The sequence below is a fragment of the Macaca nemestrina genome, chromosome 20, assembly GCF_043159975.1.
Source record: "Macaca nemestrina isolate mMacNem1 chromosome 20, mMacNem.hap1, whole genome shotgun sequence".
NCBI lineage: Eukaryota > Metazoa > Chordata > Mammalia > Primates > Cercopithecidae > Macaca > Macaca nemestrina.
The window spans coordinates 43,991,004-44,010,366 of record NC_092144.1 but is presented as its reverse complement, the minus strand read 5'-3'; the positions used below and the strand labels follow the sequence as shown (position 1 = coordinate 44,010,366).

Genomic DNA, 19,363 nt, shown 5'->3' with positions numbered 1-19,363 from the left:
CCAGTCTGCTTGCAATAAGTACATTAGTCCTTCCTTAAGCGGGGCTGTCCACCTCTTTTTCCCTTCTGGTGGGGGAAAAAGGTTCCAAGGGAGCAGGATGGTTATAAGGCAGCAGGACTGGGTCGGGGAGACTCTCCTCTTCATCAGAGGGAGGCAATACAGGGGGAGCCGAACTGGCTAAGGGTCGAGACGAAAATGCGGTCTGGCTCAAAACGACCTTGGAGGCAGAATTATGAATGGTGCATGAGCGGAACCATGGAGGGGGGCTCCTGATCAAACTCAGCCATTGGTCAATGTAGGGAAACTGATCAGGGTGGCCGGGAGCTTCAGTAACAACCCACCACACAGCCTGAACAATTGCGAGGTTCAGTGACCCTACTGGGGGCCACCCGACTCCAAACTTTGGCCATTCTACTTCGCAGAGTGTCCAGAGCTTGCCTTTTATTAAGGCAGACCCCATAGTCCCCTAAGAAGCCTAGAGAAAAATTCTGCAACATACATTGGAGAGGGCTCCAATCCTTACAAGGCTGGAAAGAGGAGTTTCCCATTTTTGGAGGCAATTTAACACGGTTTGAGCAGAGATATTAAACCCAGCACGGACAGAGAAACTCACTCCCTGGTGGGCAGAGTATCGGAAGAACAGAATTAACATAACCAGAAGGAGCAAAAAGACCACAATTGCTAATGCCGCTTCCCACATTTTGGTTAACTGTAGTTTTAAGATTGAGGGAGGAGGACTGGAGGCCGACCCCAAGGTCTCTTTGACTGGACGGACCTAGGTGTTCTTCCTCTTTCCCTGGACCTGTAGCCTAAATACTTTTGGTGTCTCCATGACTCAAAGGCAAATAGCCCAAACTCAGCCTTTTCTTTCAAGGGTTTGAGGAGTGACAGCAGAGCCACATCCTGGAGTTGCTAGACTTGCTGTGACACCGGAAAATGAGAGGTACAGGGTAAGGTGTGGGGATAAGGAGGAAAAGGGCCACTCAGATCTTTCCTAAGGTAGGAGAGTAGCCACCGAGGAATAGAATAAGAGTCTAACCAAAGTAAAGCAGTGTGGGCATAGGTTTCTCTGCACAGTGCCCTATTTAAGGGCACAGGAAAAGTTACAGGATGACAAAAGAGATGAGCAAGGAGGTCTGCAGGGTGGCTATTTTGAACCCACCACAGGTTTAGTCTGGGGTGGCCCAGTCACTTGGACATGGGGTGTGACTATCTAAATGCCAGCAACCTTCACGGTGCCAGAAATCCCAATCAGGTGAATGTTCTTCACATTCGTTTCCATAACAACACCTGATTTGTTTCTGACAGAAAAGGCAGGACTGTGGTGGCCAGCCTAAACGATTGATGAGAAATTTAACCTCCTGTGATAAAAAATCAACACTAAGGACCTTGAAGAAATTCTTGCCCAGATGTCTTGGGCAATATCGACGACCTGACATACGAAACTTTGACAACCATTAAATAGAACAATAGACACCGAGCAGGACAATAAACATAAAACAAACTATAGACCCTAGGGTATATAAACAATTATAGCAGTTTTTTTTTTCTTTAGACAGACAAGGGGAGGGGGTCCCGTGTTGGGATCAGATGCCCGCCTGGCCACTCCCCTGAGGGGACTTGGGCTCCTCTTAGCATTGGCGGGCCGGTATAAACCCCCGGCTTGGATCGAGCTATGCCCGATGCTGCCTTAAGCCTTATGAGGTCACCGCGGAACTGCAGGTGAGGGCCCACTCAAACTCCGTAGCTTTCACCATGGAGCTACAAACTGGAGATCCATAAGCATGCCCCTGGACTCCTCAGTCATACACGCATTCACTCAGAGTTTATAACAGTATTTTATATATATATATATATATTTTTTTTTTTTTCCCATTTTAAACAAAAGGTCTCGGGAGACCCGAACGAGAAGAGGAGGTAGTGGGAGTGATAGAGAAAGGGGGAGAAAGAGAGAGAAAGAAAGAGGAAGAGAGTGAGAGACTAGTCTTAATGGAGAGGCCAGCCTGCCAGAAACCAAGACTCGATCCTCCAGCATCCTGGAGTATGGATAGTCAAAGAGAGGGATGCCCTCGTCAGGGCTGCCTCCCTCTCACCAAATCGAAGTCAAATCTGACTTACCTGACCCCGGGGTCAGAAGCTGAGGACTCAGAGGTTGAATTTTTGTCAGCACACACACACGGTAGTCGATCTGCTCTCCTCCGGAAGACGGTCGCCTTTCAGGGACCTGTAAAATTTATTTTTCAGGTGGCACCCCCACCTATAAGCGGGCCATCCGACCAGGGGAGGCCGGAGCGAGCCCGGCTCTTGCCCAGTGGTGAAGTAGATCTCGCTGGGGCCTCCAAATGTTGTACCTGAGCGAGTTAGAGCAACGCCACACTTTAAGACAAATTTAAGAGTCCTTTATTAGCCGGCGACCGAGAGACAGCTAATGCTCAAAATTCTCTCGGCCCTGAAGAAGGGGCTTGTTCTTTTTTTTTTTTTTTTTTTTTTTTTTTTGAGACGGAGTCTCGCTCTGTCACCCAGGCTGGAGTGCAGTGGCCGGATCTCAGCTCACTGCAAGCTCTGCCTCCCGGGTTCACACCATTCTCCTGCCTCAGCCTCCCGAGTAGCTGGGACAACAGGCGCCCGCCACCTCACCCAGCTAATTTTTTTTTGTATTTTTAGTAGAGACGGGGTTTCACCGTGTTAGCCAGGGTGGTCTTGATCTTGACCTCGTGATCTGCCCGTCTTGGCCTCCCAAAGTGCTGGGATTACAGGCTTGAGCCACCGCGCCCGGCCTTGATTTTCTTTTATATTTCGGGTTAGGAAGGGGAGGGGGAGCTCAGTTGCAACAATTCTACAGAAGTAAAAACATGTAAAAAGTTTAAAAAAAAAAAAAAAAGACAAATGATTACAGAGAAAAAAACAGTTTCCAGGTGCAAGGGCTCTAGCTCTTTCATAAGATGTTATATATGTGGGCTCTGCCAAACACAAACTCAAGGCTTTATTTATGGTGTTATCTCTTGAGCAAAATCCTGGGAACTTCATACATTGCTTGCTTCAGTACCTTATCAGTTAATTAGACTCTTTGATATGTTGACAGTCTGCTTACAAGTTAACTCCTTGAGGAAGGGGGTAGGTAAGGAGTCCTTGAAGCCTTGCAAATGATGGAGCCAAAAGGAGTTCATCCGGCTTTCTCAGCTAAGGGAGAGCTTATTCATGTGGAAACAAGGCTAGGAGATTAAGGGAGAAAGGGAGAGTCTAAAAACAAAGTTAGTAAAAAAGCAAGGTTAGGTATTACAAAGGGAGAAAAGAAAGCTAAGAAATTTTTCTGAAGGTCAGCCCAGGGACTCAGTCTCACTGATAAAACTGAGATGTAATCATGAGATTAAAAAATGCTGCCTCTCCACAATACCTTATCACCACATCAACAGGTCTGCAGTATAATAACAGCAGATGGGCCAGGCGCAGTGGCCCATGCCTGTAATCCCAGCACTTTGGGAGGCTGAGGTGGGTGGATTACTTGAGGTCAGGAGTTCGAGACCAGCCTGGCCAACACATCGAAACTCTGTCTCTACTAAAAATACAAAAATTAGCTGAGCGTGGTGGTATGTATCTGTAATTCCAGCTACTCCGAAAACTGAGGCAAGAGAATCACTTGATCCTGGGAGGCAGAAGTTGCAGTGAACCAAGATTGCACCACTACACTCCAGCCTGGGTGATGGAGGGATACCTTATTTCAAAAAATAATAAAATAAATAATAATAATAATAATAAAACAGTAGATGGTAACTGATAGAGCTGCAAGACACAGACAGGAATTTCTAGGGAAACCCACAGACAACAGCAGAGATACCAATAAGGATATTAGAGGAAATTTAATCCCCTGAAATCTACTGCTACAGCAAATAATAAACAGCCAAAATTCTAGCCAGATAAACACAAAACCTCGCAGGAAAGTCCTATTAACTTTAGTTCATATTACCCAATACATCATGTCTGGCTATCAACAAAAATAGCATAACATGATAAAAGGTAAAGGCTCTAGACTGAGTTGTGTACATCCCTCCCCACCAAATTCATGTTAAAACCCTAATCCCCAATGTGATTGTATTGGAGACAGACTTTAAAGAGGTAATTAAGGTTAAATGAGGTGTAAGGATGGATCCCTAAACAAATAAGATTAGAGTACTTATAGGAAAAGGAAGAGAAACCCAGGGTGTGTGCTCACAGACTGAAGGCCATGTCAAGACACAGCAAGAAGGCAGCCATCTGCATGCCTGCAAGAGAGTCCTCACCAAAACCCAACTCTGCTGACATCTTGATCTAGGCGTCCCATTCTCCAGGATTATGAGCAAATAAATTTCTTTTGTTTATGTCATTCAGTCTATGGCATTCTGTTAAGAAGAATAACCCAAGAAAACTAACGCATCAGGAAGAAACACATTAGGAAGAGACAAAGCAGCTGTCACAACAAGACGCTGGGGCAGAGAGGTTGGAATTACCACACCAGGATTTTAAGTTGTAATTAATATGCTAAGGATTCTAATGGAAAAAGTGGCCAACAGGCAAGAACACATGTGTAATGTAAGCAGAGAGATGCAAACACTAAAAAAAAAAAAAAAAAAAAAAATCAAAAAGAAATGCTAGAAATAAAAAACACTGTTAACAGAAATGAAGAATGTCTTTGATGGGCTTATCAACAGACTACAGAAGGTCAAGGAAAGAATCTGTGAGTGTGAAACATGTTGATAGAAACTTCCCAAACTGGAAAGCAAAAAGAGAGAAAAGGAGAGAGCGAGGGAGGGAACTGAAACAGAACATCCAAGAACTATGGACAGTTATAAAAGATGTAGGGCATAATGAGAATGAATCCTAGAGGAGGAGAGAAAGGAGCAGAAAACCTATTTGAAGTGATAATGACTGAAAGTCTTCCAAACTTACTGGCAGACATCAAAAAGCACAGACATAGGAAGTTGAGAGAAGATCAAGCAAGATTGTGATACGACATACATTTGGTTTTTGTCACCACTTCCTCTCGGAGTGCTGACACCCCTTGAATGTACTGAGTGACAGGAATGTCTTTTGTTATTAATAGTGAGCCCCACTGATGACACCTGAGTTTATGCTAAAGAGGTACTTAAGGTAGAGCATCTGGATAGCCTCAGGATGGGCTATAAGATATTGATGCTTCATGCAGTTGAATTTCTATTTATGATGGTCAATTGCATTATTCATCACACAATTTAACAATAAAAGTACACGTCCACTTTTCCTTGGTCATAGTCTCTGCATTAATTAAATTAAACTCTCCCTTTTCCAACCCTCATACTTTGGGCATTAATATAATACATTTTGCCCAGCTACATATTTTAGTTTATTTTTTTCATTTAGTTTATTTCCTATCTTTTAAGTTTTTATTCTTCTCTATACAGCATAAAATTCCTGATGGATTACTACACCTTAATGCTGTGGTCCCATCCATTGAGGCCTCCATAGCCAATATCCAATATTATTAAAATTGCTGATTCTACTCAGTCAACAACTGGTATATATTTTGCTCTTATAGATTTGGCTAACATGATCTGTTCAGTGCCAATTCCAACAGCCTCTCTACTGCAATTTATCTCCACCTCTGAAGGCATGCAACACACCTTTCCCAGGCTACCCAGAGGGTACCTCGTCAGCTTTGGCATCATGTACAATATTTGCAGACAAGATCTGAACTGCATCCATCTTTCTTTCTCTAAGAGCACAGGTATGACATGATATTAATAACATGCTCCTCCCAGGAGACTCATTTGAAACATTCATTAAGGACATATAAGTCCAATCTTTTAGTACATTTTGGGTCCTGGTGGCAACATGTTCCACATTTACAAATTTTACTTCCAAATTAAAATCAGTAGCCCAGGCTGGGAGCAGTGGCTCATGCCTGTAATCCCAATGCTTTGGGAGTCCAAGTGGGGAGGATCGCTTGAGTCAGGAGTTTGAGACCATCCTGGGCAAAATAGGGAGTCCCCATCTCTACTAAATGAAAATAATAATGAAAAACCCCTAGCTGGGCATGGTGGCATGCACCTGTGGTCCCAGCTTCTCAGGAGGCTGAGGTAGGAGGATTACTTGGGCCCAGGAGGTTGAGGCTACTGTGAGCTGTGATTGTGCCAGTGCACTCCAGTCTGGGTGACAGAGCAGAACCCTGTCTCAGAAAAAAAAAAATAGGTAGGTACTCCTGTTACTGCTCTCAAAGCCTCCTTCACTGTAGAGGTTTTGACAACCTCCTCTTATCCCTCCTGGAGCCTTTGACCACATATGATGGCCATAAATTGCCCAAGGACTTCTGATGCAAGAAATTTCCCTCTTGGCCTCATGCTATACATTCTTAAACAATAAATGATGGCTACTTACTGGGCTTTCCTGGAAATACAGAGACACAGACCCTGAGCCTGTGCCCCTCCATACCCAGCTGCTCATAATGCTTTGGGTCATGGACACAGCACCCCACAAGCTGGGCATGGCTACTGAGGCCTCCCTAGATAGGATGGAACCAAACCTAGGTCCTCTGGTATGTTCCACCTACAGGAGGGGGTGATCTCCTCTGTCCTCCAGTCCAAAACACAAACCCCTAAAGGCCTGTATCTCAACTCAGGCCTTAACTTATCTTCATAAATGTTTGCTCTTGTCCCCGTCCCATAAGTGCTGGAGGCCAGATTAAGGGCTCATACTCCCTTGTGACCCATTAACCATGAATTTTCCCACAGGCTAAGCAGCTGCTGCGCTGATCTGATATGGGACTCATTGGAACCTAAACTTCCACCAAAAAACAAATCAGAAACCTTGTCTCCCTTCATACACGACACTTTCTTCCACATCCTCAAATGGCAAAAGGAGCAAACAAGTTTGGGCCTCTTTTATGAGGACACTAATCCATTCACGAGAACTCCAGCCTCATGACTTAGTATCTCCTCAAAGGTCTCACCTCTTAATAGTATTAAACTGGGGATTTGGTTTCAACATATGAATTTGGTGGCAGGGGCAGGGGACAGACATTCACATCATAGCATGCCCTGAATCTTAAACAGCTTCAGCATCAACATAAACTGGCATTTATTCTCCCAAGTTCATATTCTAAAATGTGCCCTTGATCAGAAAAATCCCAATAGCAAAAATCACTGACTGTAAATACTGCATTATTTTAAATAGGAAAGGGACAGAAGGCAGCTAAGAACTAGTGGAAGGGAGTGGATTCAGTATTGCATGTAATGTTTTCCTTCTCCTTATTTCTCTCTCTCTCTCTGCCCCATTTTCTTTCTCAAGTGTCTGGCATAATATTTGTTTAAAACAGACTTGCTTATACCCGTGATTCTCTCTACCTCACACCCAATTTCTCCTTCTCAGTCTCTATTCCAGTGCCTCTAACCTTTCTGCTAACAATGCAAGTCATGGTGTCACTAGAAAAGAGGTCTCGATCTAGACCCCAAGACAGGGTTCTTGGATCTGGTTCAGGAAGGAATTTAAGGTGAGTCATAGAGTGGAATGAAAGAAGCAAGTTTAGGCTGGGCAAGGCAGCTCACAACTGTAATCCCAGCACTTTGGAAGGCTGAGGCAGGCAGATCACAAGGTCAAGAGATTGAGACGATCCTGGCCAACATGATGAAACCCCATCTCTACTAAAAATACAAAAATTAGCTGGGCATGGTGGCGCGTGCCTGTAGGTCCAGCTACTCAGGAGGCTGAGGCAGGAGAATCACTTGAACCTGGGAGGCAGAGGTTACAGTGAGCCGAGATTGCACCACTGCACTCCAACCTGGCAACAGAGCGAAACTCCATCTCAAAAAAACCAAAGGAAAGAAGCAAGTTTATTAGAAGCGACACCATTAGTGAGCAGCCCTCAGAAAGCAAGAGGGGGAATGCACTGGCTTTGTTTTAGGTTTTTCTTATATAGGGGTCTTATCTACAAAAAAACTAAGCTAAACTGTGTCTATGCGTGGGTGAGCAGGCACAATGACAAAATTTATTACTGTATTCATTTAAACTAGCCTTGACATTCTAGTGTGTAAATACATCAAAGCATAGCTATTATCTTGAAAGCATACATTGTTATGGGTACTGGGACATCTGGACTCTGCACTGTTGTAGGAGCGTCCCTGTAGGTATCTTTAGGCTGTTTCCTCAACTATAAACACCCCATGACTATGGCTCATGACCAGCAAGGAATGTACTTTGCTAGTCTCAAAATGGAGCTGTACTTAAGACGACATTCTTTGGCTTTCCTAGACTACTGCTTTCCCTACAATGGAGCACTCACAAGTTAGGGCTTTAGCATCACAGGAATGCTTTTTACGAGATGGCCAGACATAGCTATTGAAACAAAAGGACTAGCCCTCCATTTAAAGTTCTTCTCACCTATGCCCTGAGTCACATCTAGTGCTTTAATGTTGGCTCTCTCTCCACTCATGAACTTAACTCATATTCCAAATATCGGAGGACTCACAATGGGAAGCCACCACAATTCTTCCAGGGAGCTCATGAGGAAAAGCAGCAACAATGAAGAATCCCTATGTAAGCTTTTCTGGATGGATTGAGCAGGGACTTTATGTCTTAAGTGTGGTTTAAAGTGGTTCCAGAGTGGTAGGGATCTTAGTTTTGTCTGAAAAAAAAAAGTATATAATCTCTAGAAGAGAAAGGCACTTTCATCTAAGGATATAGGGAAGCTCCCTGAAATCTCTTTTCAAGGACAAAGATAACCAACAAAAAAGGAAGCAACCAAACTGATTGAAGAATTTAAAAATGAACATCCAAAGGGGCCCATAAAATCTTCAGTTATTGCCATTATCAGATACATATTATGAAGCAACTATGCCTACCATGTTAAAAAATTTTTTTTGAAAAATTGAAATTAAAGTGTCCTGGAGAGACAATTATGAATGGGCAATAGATCGGAATAAATTATTCAGAATGCAACGCAGAGATTGAAGGATGGAAATTACAGAGAATTTAAGACACCTGGAGGATACAGAGTGGTAATACCTGCCTTATAATGAATTGGGGTTCTCAAGGGAGAGAAAGAATGGGCAAGAGGCAATACATGAGAGAGGAAGTGTTTGCTGAGCACCGAAGATGGCACGTCACAGATTCAGGTTGTTCAGCAAATCCCAAGCAGGAAAGATTTTAAGAATTTCATAACCAGAAACATTATGCCAAGCTCCAGAAAACACATTCAGTTACTACTTCAGTTGAAAGCTCAGGATTCTAAGTGGAAAATAATCTTAATAACCTAGTCACTGCACTCTCTCCTTAAAATCTCATTTTTTTCTATGTCTCCTGCATTTTAATACTAAAAAGGTCATCAATCCAAAAGAACATTAACCAAAAGACCTGCAGTTCTCAGAGAAGACAATACTAAGGCCAACAGACATTTGAAAAGACTCTCAATCTCGTTAAGAATTAAACAATGCAACTTTAAGCCACGAGTTATGATTTCACACCTAGTAAATTATCAAAATTTTAAAGTTTCACAAATCCAGTGTTGGCAGTAAGAGTTGGCAACCAAAATAACCATAAACTCTAGTGGGAGTGAAAATTGGTACAACTTTGGAAAACAATTCATCATTGTACAGTAAAGTCATAAATGGGAACATACTTTGCACAATCCAGTCTTTCCTTATTACATACTCTGAGCCTTGAGAGGAAGCCAGCTGATGCCACAATGTTTTTTAAAACTATGGCTGCTATAGGAACTCACCACCACATCCACAGGATACACCAAGGTAGAAGTGTCAGAGCCAAAGCGACTCCATCTTGAATGGGGCCTGGGTAAAACAAAGCTGAGACCTACTTCCCAGACAGTTAAGGCATTCTAAGTCACAGGATAACACTGGAGGTCCGCACAAGACACAGGTCATAAAAGTCTTGCTGGTTAAACAGGTTGCAGTAAAGAAGCTGGCCAAAACCCACCAAAATCAAGATAGCAAGGAGAGTGACCTTTGGTAGCTCTCACTGCTCATTATATGCTAATTATATGCATTAGCACGCTAAGAGACACTCCCACCAGGGCCATGGCAATTTACAAATGCCATGGTAAGGTTCAGAAGTTACCCTGTATGGTTTAAAAAGCGAGGAAGCCCTCAGCTCCGGGAAACTGCCACCTTTTTCCCAGAAAACTCGTGAATAAACCACCCCTTGTTTAGCATATCATCAAGAAATAACTACAAGTATCCTTATTCCAACAGCCCAAGCTGCTGCTCTGCCAGTGAAGTACCCATTCTTTTGTGTCTTTACCTTCTTAATAAACTTGCTTTGGCTTTGCACTGTGGACGCCCACGGATTTTTCCTGCCTGAGATTTAAGAACCCTCTCTTGGAGTCTAGACTGGGACCCCTTTCTGGTAACAGAAGCACCGCTTCACGATCATGCAGGTCAGTACTTACCAAGTACTAAAAAGTCTATAGCCACACTATTTATAATTTTTAAAATGAATGAGGTCAATTAACATTTAATTTAAATGTTAAAAAGAAAGTATGCCGGGCGCGGTGGCTCACTCCTGTAATCCCTGCACTCTGGGAGGCCGAGGCGGGCGGATCATGAGGTCAGGAGATCGAGACTATCCTGCCTAACACGGTGAAACCCCGTCTCTACTAAAAAATACAAAAAATTAGCCGGGCGTAGTGGCAGGCGCCAGTAGTCCCAGCTACTCGGGAGGCTGAGGCAGGAGAATGGCGTGAACCCGGGAGGCGGAGCTTGCAGTGAGCCGAGATCGTGCCACTGCACTCCAGCGCTCCAGCCTGGGCGACAGAGCAAGACTCCGTCTCAAAAAAAAAAAAAAAAAAAAGAAAGAAAGTAAACAAGCCAAATATACACAAACAGTAGACGGCTCTGGCTTGCATACAGAGAGGTCCATTGCCCTTGTGGGTGGGCCGGGCAAGGTCAGGGCCTAAGAAGCACTTCTGGGGAGAGGGGGCGACAGGCTCTGATGGCTGCAGGAGGAGTGACTCCTCCCAGGATGAGGGTCTCCATCCTCCCAGTGCTCACTCAAGTTCAGTATTTCCAAGTCCTCCCAGGGGACGTGACGCACGTCAGAACGGCTGTCATTAGTGTCACATATACGTGTCTGCATGCATTTCCAGGAAATGTCCTTGGCCGGAGAACTACAGTTGTGACAGTCGGGTCACAGGACCTTTTGTGAGCTATCGTCTTGGGCAAATGAGTGCCAAAAACACAAAAAGACCTCAAAAGGTGGACAGCACAGCAGCAGGGTTTGGGATGAGAGAAGCCCCTTTGCTAGCACCGGCGAGCACTTGCGCAGTACCAGCAAGTGCTGCCTACGTCCCGGAGGGAAACGTTTGTGTGAGCAAATGAATGACCCGGAAGACCTTAGGGCGGCTGCAGAGTTTTCTGGAAAGTGTAATTTCTTGGTCCGGGCGCCACTGGGTGGCCCTCGGTTCCGAGGTGTATCATTCACCACAGGACTGTGTGCCCCAGAACACTTCGCGCGTGGTTCTAACTAGCCGGCACTGAGACGACAGCCCCAGGCAGTTTAGTTTCTTACCAAGCCAAGACCGGTTTGCCCGCAGCTGACCAGGTCCGCGCCGCCGCAGAGACTCTTGGGAAGTGTGGTCTTCCGGTGCTTGCGGTTCGCTGCACTCGGCACTTTTGTCCCGCACGCGGAGGATTCTAGAAAATGTGGCTTGGCCTTAGGCGGTGCACTGGGTCAGTCTCGCGATAGCCTCAGGCCTGGCGGGGACTCCCAGGCTGAGGAACGATTCTGGGCAGTGTTGTTCCCGGAGGTCGGCGGCCGTTGCCCGCTCACCAGCTACGCGGTGCGTCCTGTCCGCAGAGATGCGGGCTCGGGGCGCCTGCGGGGACGGTGAGGCCCCGTTGAGGACTCCGGCCAGTGCGGGTCCCGGGGGTGGCGGTGGGGCTCAGGCCCTGGGTATGCCTCGTGGTGTGACCCTGGCCGGAGCCTTGGCTTTTCCTGGCCTTCGTGTCGTGCTGTGTAAACGCGAGGTGATGACGGCATCGACCTCTTGGCGCTGTTGTGAGAGCGAAGTGGGCGCCTGAGCAGACGCCAGCCACAGTTGTCTTTGGGTTATGTCGTCATGAAGTTGGTGCTTTGCAGTTGTGTAACCTTGAACAAATGGGTTCAGTATCTTGGAATTTTCAGTTTCGTCATCGTTTAAAAAGAGATCTGGAATAATGTGAATGCCCACCGTGCATTGGTCAAGATTGAACGAGCTGATAAAGTTACTACTGTTATTTTATGAGTCTTTTATGTGCAGAATAATTGATTTTCCTCCCAGGTGGCACCTGGTAAACGGTTAGCCCTTGTGGAGAAACACCCAGTTAGTTCCCAGGGAGAGATTGGGGCCCCGGAGAGTGATTACCAGTGTACCTTTCCATTAAGGTGTGTCACAGGTGCCGCAACATAAGCCTGATTTTTCATAACTGCTTTTTCCTGCCCTTCTGTGCCCTCAGGACACTGCCCAGCTCTAAGATAGCCTGGAAAGAGGACTCTGTTGGCTATTGGAAATTGCAGAGTAATGTCTCAAGTAAGTCGATGTGTCCCCAAATCTTCCTGAAACAACTTTTATCAGTTTGCTTTGCTTCTCCTGCCTGTTCCAACCAAATCAAGTCCATTTAAGGGACTGGATCTATGGTTCCTTTCACTATAAGAAGGATGGAGCCCACCGGAGAGCTCCAAGGTATTGTCCTTCTCACCCAGTGGTCCTCTTTTCTACAGTTTTCTGCTAGAAGATGTTCTAATCTTGCCAACATTTTTAAACTGTAATTCACGATGCAAGTTTGGAATGTAAGGTTATTTGCTTTATGGTTGTCGTACCATGTGGTCTCAAGTCAAGAGATGTTTGCAGTCATCCTTGATTCTTCCCTTTCACTCATTGCTCATATTCAGGTCCTCTAGTTGGATATAAACAATACACTGTATACAGAATCTGACCATTCATTACCCTATCACCTCCACCACCACTACCACCCCAGTCCAAACACCTGGATTATTGTGGTAGCCTCCTAGCTGGATTCCTTGCATCTGCCCTTAACCCTCATCAGTCTGTTCTCAGTACAGCAGTCACCGTGATCCTATCCTTACATAAATTTCTGTCATTCCTTAACTTAAAATTTTTCAATGTCTCTAACTCAGAGTCACTTCTGCAATAATCTCTTTGCACAATTAGGCCATTACCTCTCTGATCCCACCTTCCTTCTCTGCCTCCTCATTCCTGTGAGCTCCAGCCACTGTCACCAGTTGCTGTGCCATCCACGTGGAATATTCTTCCCCGACATATGCACAAGCTTGCATTCTTACCTTCTTCATGTGTTTGTTCCATGGTTACTTTCACAGAAGAGCTTCCCTGAACGCCTATTTGCAATTGCAGTCACCTTCCCTCGCCTAGCACTTCCACTCCTCCATCACTGCTTTGTTGTTTTCCACGGCACGTGTCACTCACTCACTGATGTACTTATGTTCATTTTATGCATGTGCTCATTGTCTGTTCCTGGTGGGCGGAAAGTTTTTTCTTTTTTGTTGTCTGTTATAGCTTCAGTACCCAGAGTGATACCTGGCACCAGATAGATGCTTAGTAAATAATTGTGGAGTGAATAAGATGAGTAATGAAGAACTGGTGGGGCAGAATCATGGCATGGAAGGTGAAGCTTGCGTAGGAGGGGATGTGAGTAGCAGATGTACATGTTGAGTGAAGTATATTTTCTTGGAAAAATTAGATAATTAGAATTGAAAAACTGGCATATTGATACATATCTGTTGTCCCAGCTACTCAGGAGGCTGATGAGGTGGGAAGATTGCTTGAGCTCAGGGGTGTGAGGCTGCAGTGAGCTATGATTATGTCACTGTACTCCAGTCTAGCAACACAGCAAGACCCTGTCTCTTAAAAAAAAAAAAAAAGGATAAAGTGAACTAATGCCAAACCATTCATTGGTTCATCTTCTAAATGCTTATGAAGTACCTGTTAGGAAAAGTTGTACATGGATTTTGGTGTGCACTGACACACAGAACTTCATGATCTAGTGTAGTATTGTATAAGAGAACTTTCTGCAGTGGTGGAAGTGCTCTGCATGTGTACTGGTCAGTACAGTAGCCACCAGCCCTGTATGACTGTTGAGTAATTGAACTGTAGCTTAAGCAACTGAGGAACTGAATTTTAAATTTTATTTATTTTATTTTTACATTTTAATTAATTTAAATGTAGGTACCCAAATTGACTCGTGGCTCCTGTATTGAGGATTGCAGCACTGTAGAAAAGAAAGCATAAGCAATTTAAATAAGTGCTAGTACTCTTTAACTCTCGGAGCTGACAAATTACCACAGTAGATCAGTCTGTTTCACAAATCAAAGACAGTAATAATGCTGTATTAAATGGATGTATTTTTTGCACATATTATAATTTGACTAGCCAATAAGCTATTATTGAATATTTAAGCTTCTAAAGTTTTACTATTTTAAATAATACTCTCGCCTGTAGAGAAATAAAACTCTCACCTCTAGAGAAAGCCCCACTGGGGACAGTTACAAATATGACACATTTAGAAGTACCTTTCATTCAAAGTCTACTCTTTCTGAACCACAAAAAAATTCTGCTGAAGGGAATTCACACAAATATGATATATTAAATGAAATGAGTACTACTGAGAGGAATTTCTAAGCATATCTGTGAGCATTTCCTTAGAATATTTTCTTTGAAATGTACCCTTTTATTTTTTTCCCCTTAGTTTCAGGTCCTAGTTAAGGACTGTCTGTGGCAGGGGTGCCCAACCCTTTGGGCACCAGGGATCAGTTTCATGGAAGACAGTTTTTCCACAGGAGTGGGAGGTGGTGGTTTGGGCGTAAGCTGTTCCACCTCAGATCCTCAGACATTAGTCAGATTCTCATAAGGAGCGTGCAGCCTCAATCCCTTGCATGCGCAGTTCACGGTAGGGATTGTGCTCCTATGACTTCTCATAGTTTTGGAGCCTGGGAAGTCCAAGATCAAGGAAGGTGTCTGGCAAGGGCTGTGTTGTTGTGTCCTTCTATGGTGGATGGGCAAAGAGAAGAGAGAGAGGTAAAAGGGGCCTCGGACTAATTTTTTAAATAAGGAACCCACTCCCACGATGATGACATTAATCCACTGATGAGGACAGAGCCCTCAAGGCCTAATCGTCTCCTAAAGATCTCACCTCTCAATACTGTTTGAACAGCGATTAAGTTCAATACATGCTTTTTGGGAGACACAATCAAACCGTAAATTTCTGTAGAATATTTCAAACCAGCAACTCTCACCTCTAGAGAAAGCCCCACTGGGGACAGTTACAAATATGACACATTTAGAAGCACCTTTCATTCAAAGTCTACTCTTTCTGAACCACAAAAAAATTCTGCTGAAGGGAATTCACACAAATACGATATATTAAAGAAGAATTTACCAAAATGTATATTAATGTCTATCAGTCTTTAATATAAAGATCTTTTTTCTGAACCCATTTTTTGTGAGCCTTAGTGGATCATCCTGAGTATCTTGTTTGAGAGACAATCGCTTTAGCCTCATTTTTTAATTACTTACCTAGTACTTAAACTATAAAAGATATAACCAAATACTTGACTGTATGCTGTCTAATGTTAAATGTTGATTTTTAAAAATTCATGTAATTCTATAACTTTTAACAAAAAATTCTACTGAAGCAAAGCTCTCATATTTGTCTCTCACCCTTATTGTATAATAATCCTAAGCACATAACTGTCCCCCTTATTATGTAAGAATTCCATCTACATAACTGTCCTATTATTACTTAACTAAGATCACATTCCCAATTTTTGTCACAACTCCTGAATCTTGTTCCATTTCTTCCACAAGCAGGCTAATTTTACCCCTTCATCAGTGACAGAAGAGGTCTGGGCTATGGCTGAGCCTAAATATATTTGCTATTTCAGGTGACATTTAGTGATGTGGCTATAGACTTCTCTCCTGAAGAGTGGGGATGACTCCATTCTGCTCAGAGGGACTTATACAAGGATGTGATGGTCCAGAATTACAAGAACCTGGTGTCTGTAAGTAAGGATATTACCCCATCCACTCCAATAGGGGCTCTTTTGCCACTCTGAATTGCTGAAGAGCCTCCTAAGTAAATGGCTGAATTTCCGTACCATGTTCCCAAGGAAATGTGCAGCTCTGTTGTGCCCTCCCTGAAGCTTATCTTTCCATTTCAGTGAATACCCTTTATCCCTTCTTGTGGTCCCTCTTGTGATGGCCTCTCATAATAGAGGACCACAGCTTAAACAATTCTATATTCTTCCTGTAAGCAGGTCTTTCCGTAACTAAGCCATATGTGATCACATTGTTGGAGGATGGGAGAGAGCCCTGGATGGTGGAGAAAAAACTGTCAAAAGGTATGATTCCAGGTGAGTCATGGTGAACGAGACTAAGGAAGATTTTGTTAAAGATGTTTATAGTGAGTGTGGAGGCATTTTAGGAATACTATCTCCAAATATCTCAAATATAAATGAAAAATATAAAACGAAATATTTAGCTTAGATTTTCAAAATAATTGTTTCTCTATCCCAAATTATTATCTGTGTCACTCATATCACCTAATCAAGTTTAGAGGTTTTTGCCATCATAATAATTCAAATTGTTACTCTATTCATGACAAAGTAAGGCAAATTATTCTTTCTTAAATCTACATAAGGAAAAACATACTGATACTTTTAGCTAAGAAAAGCTGTCAATTAGAGGGAAAATCACTTTTCTAAAGCTGAGCTTTGTAGATGAAATATGAACATATTAGAGGAAGTAAAGAACATATAAAATATGTTCCTAGGAATAATATTTTCTAATGTCTAATAAGTGATATGATTCACAGTTTCTTCATAACCTCAGAAGGCCTAAATGTTTGTCAGCCATAAAGAGCACTTAGATTATTTTGTTTTTACTGCAGCTGTTTAATGTAGTAGTATCAATTCTGTATTTTAAGTGTGTTAATCTGGCAGCAAATTGAGATTAATGGAAGGTTGGAGGAAAAGGCTATGAGACAAAATGCAGTCTTTCACATGTGAATATGGGCACAAAGAGATGACTTGGAATCCAGAATGCCTTCCACATTTTATTTCTGATAGTTTCATTTTTTTCACATACTGTTTTATCTATTATGTATATTTTACCCATTTCTGTTATCACTCCTTCTGTGAACTTTGTATTCTCTGCTTCATTTGAGCATTGTTCAGAAATCATTGAAATATTTGAGTTGTCTGAACTATGTGTTTTCTGGGGACTTCATTTCTTGTCCATTTCTCCTAATTCCACCATAGAAGTGTCTTTTCAAGAAGTGAAAAAAAGAAAAAGCAGTGCTGTGCTTTCTTGATGTATTTCAGATTGGGAATCAAGATGGGAAAACAAGGAATTATCAACAAAGAAGGATATTTATGAGGAAGATTCACTCCAAACAGTAACAGTAGAAAATGTTTTAAAACAAAATTACGAATTTTCAAATTCTAATAAGAATTTGCAATATATAGAGAAGTTGGAAGCATGAAATTTACGTAGAACATTTCAGACCAGCAACTCTCACCTCTAGAGAAGGCCCCACTGGGGACAGTTATAAATATGACACATTTAGAAACACCTTTCATTCAAAGTCTACTCTTTCTGAACCACAAAAAAATTTTGCTGAAGGGAATTCACACAAATATGATATATTAAAGAAGAATTTACCCAAAAAGTCAGTTATAAAAAATGAGAGACTCAGTGGTGGAAAGAAACTTTTGAATTCTAATGAAAGTGGAGCAGCCTTTAACCAGAGCAAATCTCCTCACCAGACTTGTAATAGAGAGAAAACCTATACATGCAGTGAATGTGGGAAAGCCTTTGGCAAACAGTCAATCCTCAATCGCCACTGGAAAATTCATACAGGAGAGAAGGCCTATGAATGTCGTGAATGTGGGAGGACTTTTAGCCGTGGCTCATCCCTTAAACGACATCAGATAAATCATAGTGGAGAGAAACCTTACAAATGCATTGAATGTGGGAAGGCCTTTAGCCATGGCTCATCACTTACTAACCATCAGAGCACTCACACTGGAGAGAAACCATATGAATGTATGAACTGTGGAAAGTCTTTTAGTCGTGTGTCCCTTCTTGTTCAACATCTAAAAATTCATATGCAAGAAAAAACGCTATGAGTAAAAAAAAAAAAAAGAAAAAAAAAACCACTATGAGTGTCGTATACATGGAAAGGCCTTCATTCATAGGTCATCTCTCATTCACCATCAGAAAAGCCTTATGAATATAGAGAATGTGGGAAAGCTTTTTGCTGTAGCTCACACCTTACTCAACATCAAATAATTCACACTATGGAGAAACAATATGAATGCAATAAATACCTGAAAGTCTTTAGTAGCCTGTCATTTCTTGTTCAACAGAGTATTCATACTGAAGAAAATCCCTTTGAAGTTTAGAAATGCAGGAAATCCTTCAGCCAGCTTGAATCACTGAATATGCATTTGAGAAATCACATTAGATTGAAACCCTACGAATGCAGTATATGTGGGAAAGCCTTCAGTCATAGGTCATCCCTGCTTCAACATCACAGAATTCATACTGGAGAGAAAACTTACAAATGTATTAAATGTGGGAAGACCTTCAGCTGTAGTTCAAACCTTACTGTACATCAGAGAATTCACATTGGAGAAAAGCCATATAAATGTAATGAGTGTGGGAAAGCTTTTAGCAAAGGCTGAAATCTTACTGCCCATCAAAGTACATAATGGAGAGAAACCCAGTAGTGTGGTAAGTGTGGAAAAGCCTCTAGACCATATGAATCACTGTACATGTGAGAAACCTTACACAAGAGAATGTGTATGAAGCAGTGTTTAGCATGGTAAACTTCGTTCATAGATCCTCATTTAACATCAGAAAAATTTATACTAGGGAAAAGTCTTATAAATGTAGGGAATATGGGAAGACTTTCAGCAATGATGTAGACGTTTTTATTTATCAGAGTTTTTACTGTAGAGAAATCACATGAAGACCATAAATGTGGGAAAGCCTTTGTCAGTATTAATCCCTTAATTGACATAAGTATACTCATACTAGGATAAAACCCTGTACATGTAGCAAATATGGGAAAGACTATAGGCAATAAGAATCTCCAACAAACTCCTACAGGAGAGACACTGTATGAATGTAGAAAATTTAAAAATTGAGGGAGGACTTCAGTTCCAAGTGCATCACTTATTTTACAAAGAACTCAAACTGGAGAGAAATCTCATTTAAGAGATGTAGCAAAGTGTTCACTAGGAGTGTTTATCTTGCTACCCCACCAGAAGATTAATGGTAGAACAACCTGAAAGATTTAGGAATCACGTGTAAATCTTTGCAGTGATG

At 42.5% G+C, this 19,363-nt stretch overlaps 1 protein-coding gene and 1 pseudogene across 5 annotated transcripts in view; one reads left to right on the top strand and one right to left on the bottom strand.

The window, feature by feature from the left end:
* The window catches only part of WTI (WT1 interacting protein), an 82,252-nt gene that overhangs the window by 10,138 nt on the left and 52,751 nt on the right, over positions 1-19,363 (bottom strand). For all 5 annotated transcript variants that reach the window (XR_011617406.1, XM_071086256.1, XM_071086257.1 and 2 more), the window contains exon 8: positions 2,119-2,224. Coding sequence is in view for 4 of the 5 variants with exons in the window: in XM_071086256.1 (XP_070942357.1) it covers positions 2,119-2,224 (106 nt within the window). In the remaining variant the exon portion in view is untranslated. The remainder of the gene's footprint in view (positions 1-2,118; positions 2,225-19,363) is intronic.
* On the top strand, positions 15,988-19,176 carry LOC105495557 (zinc finger protein 181-like; annotated as a pseudogene).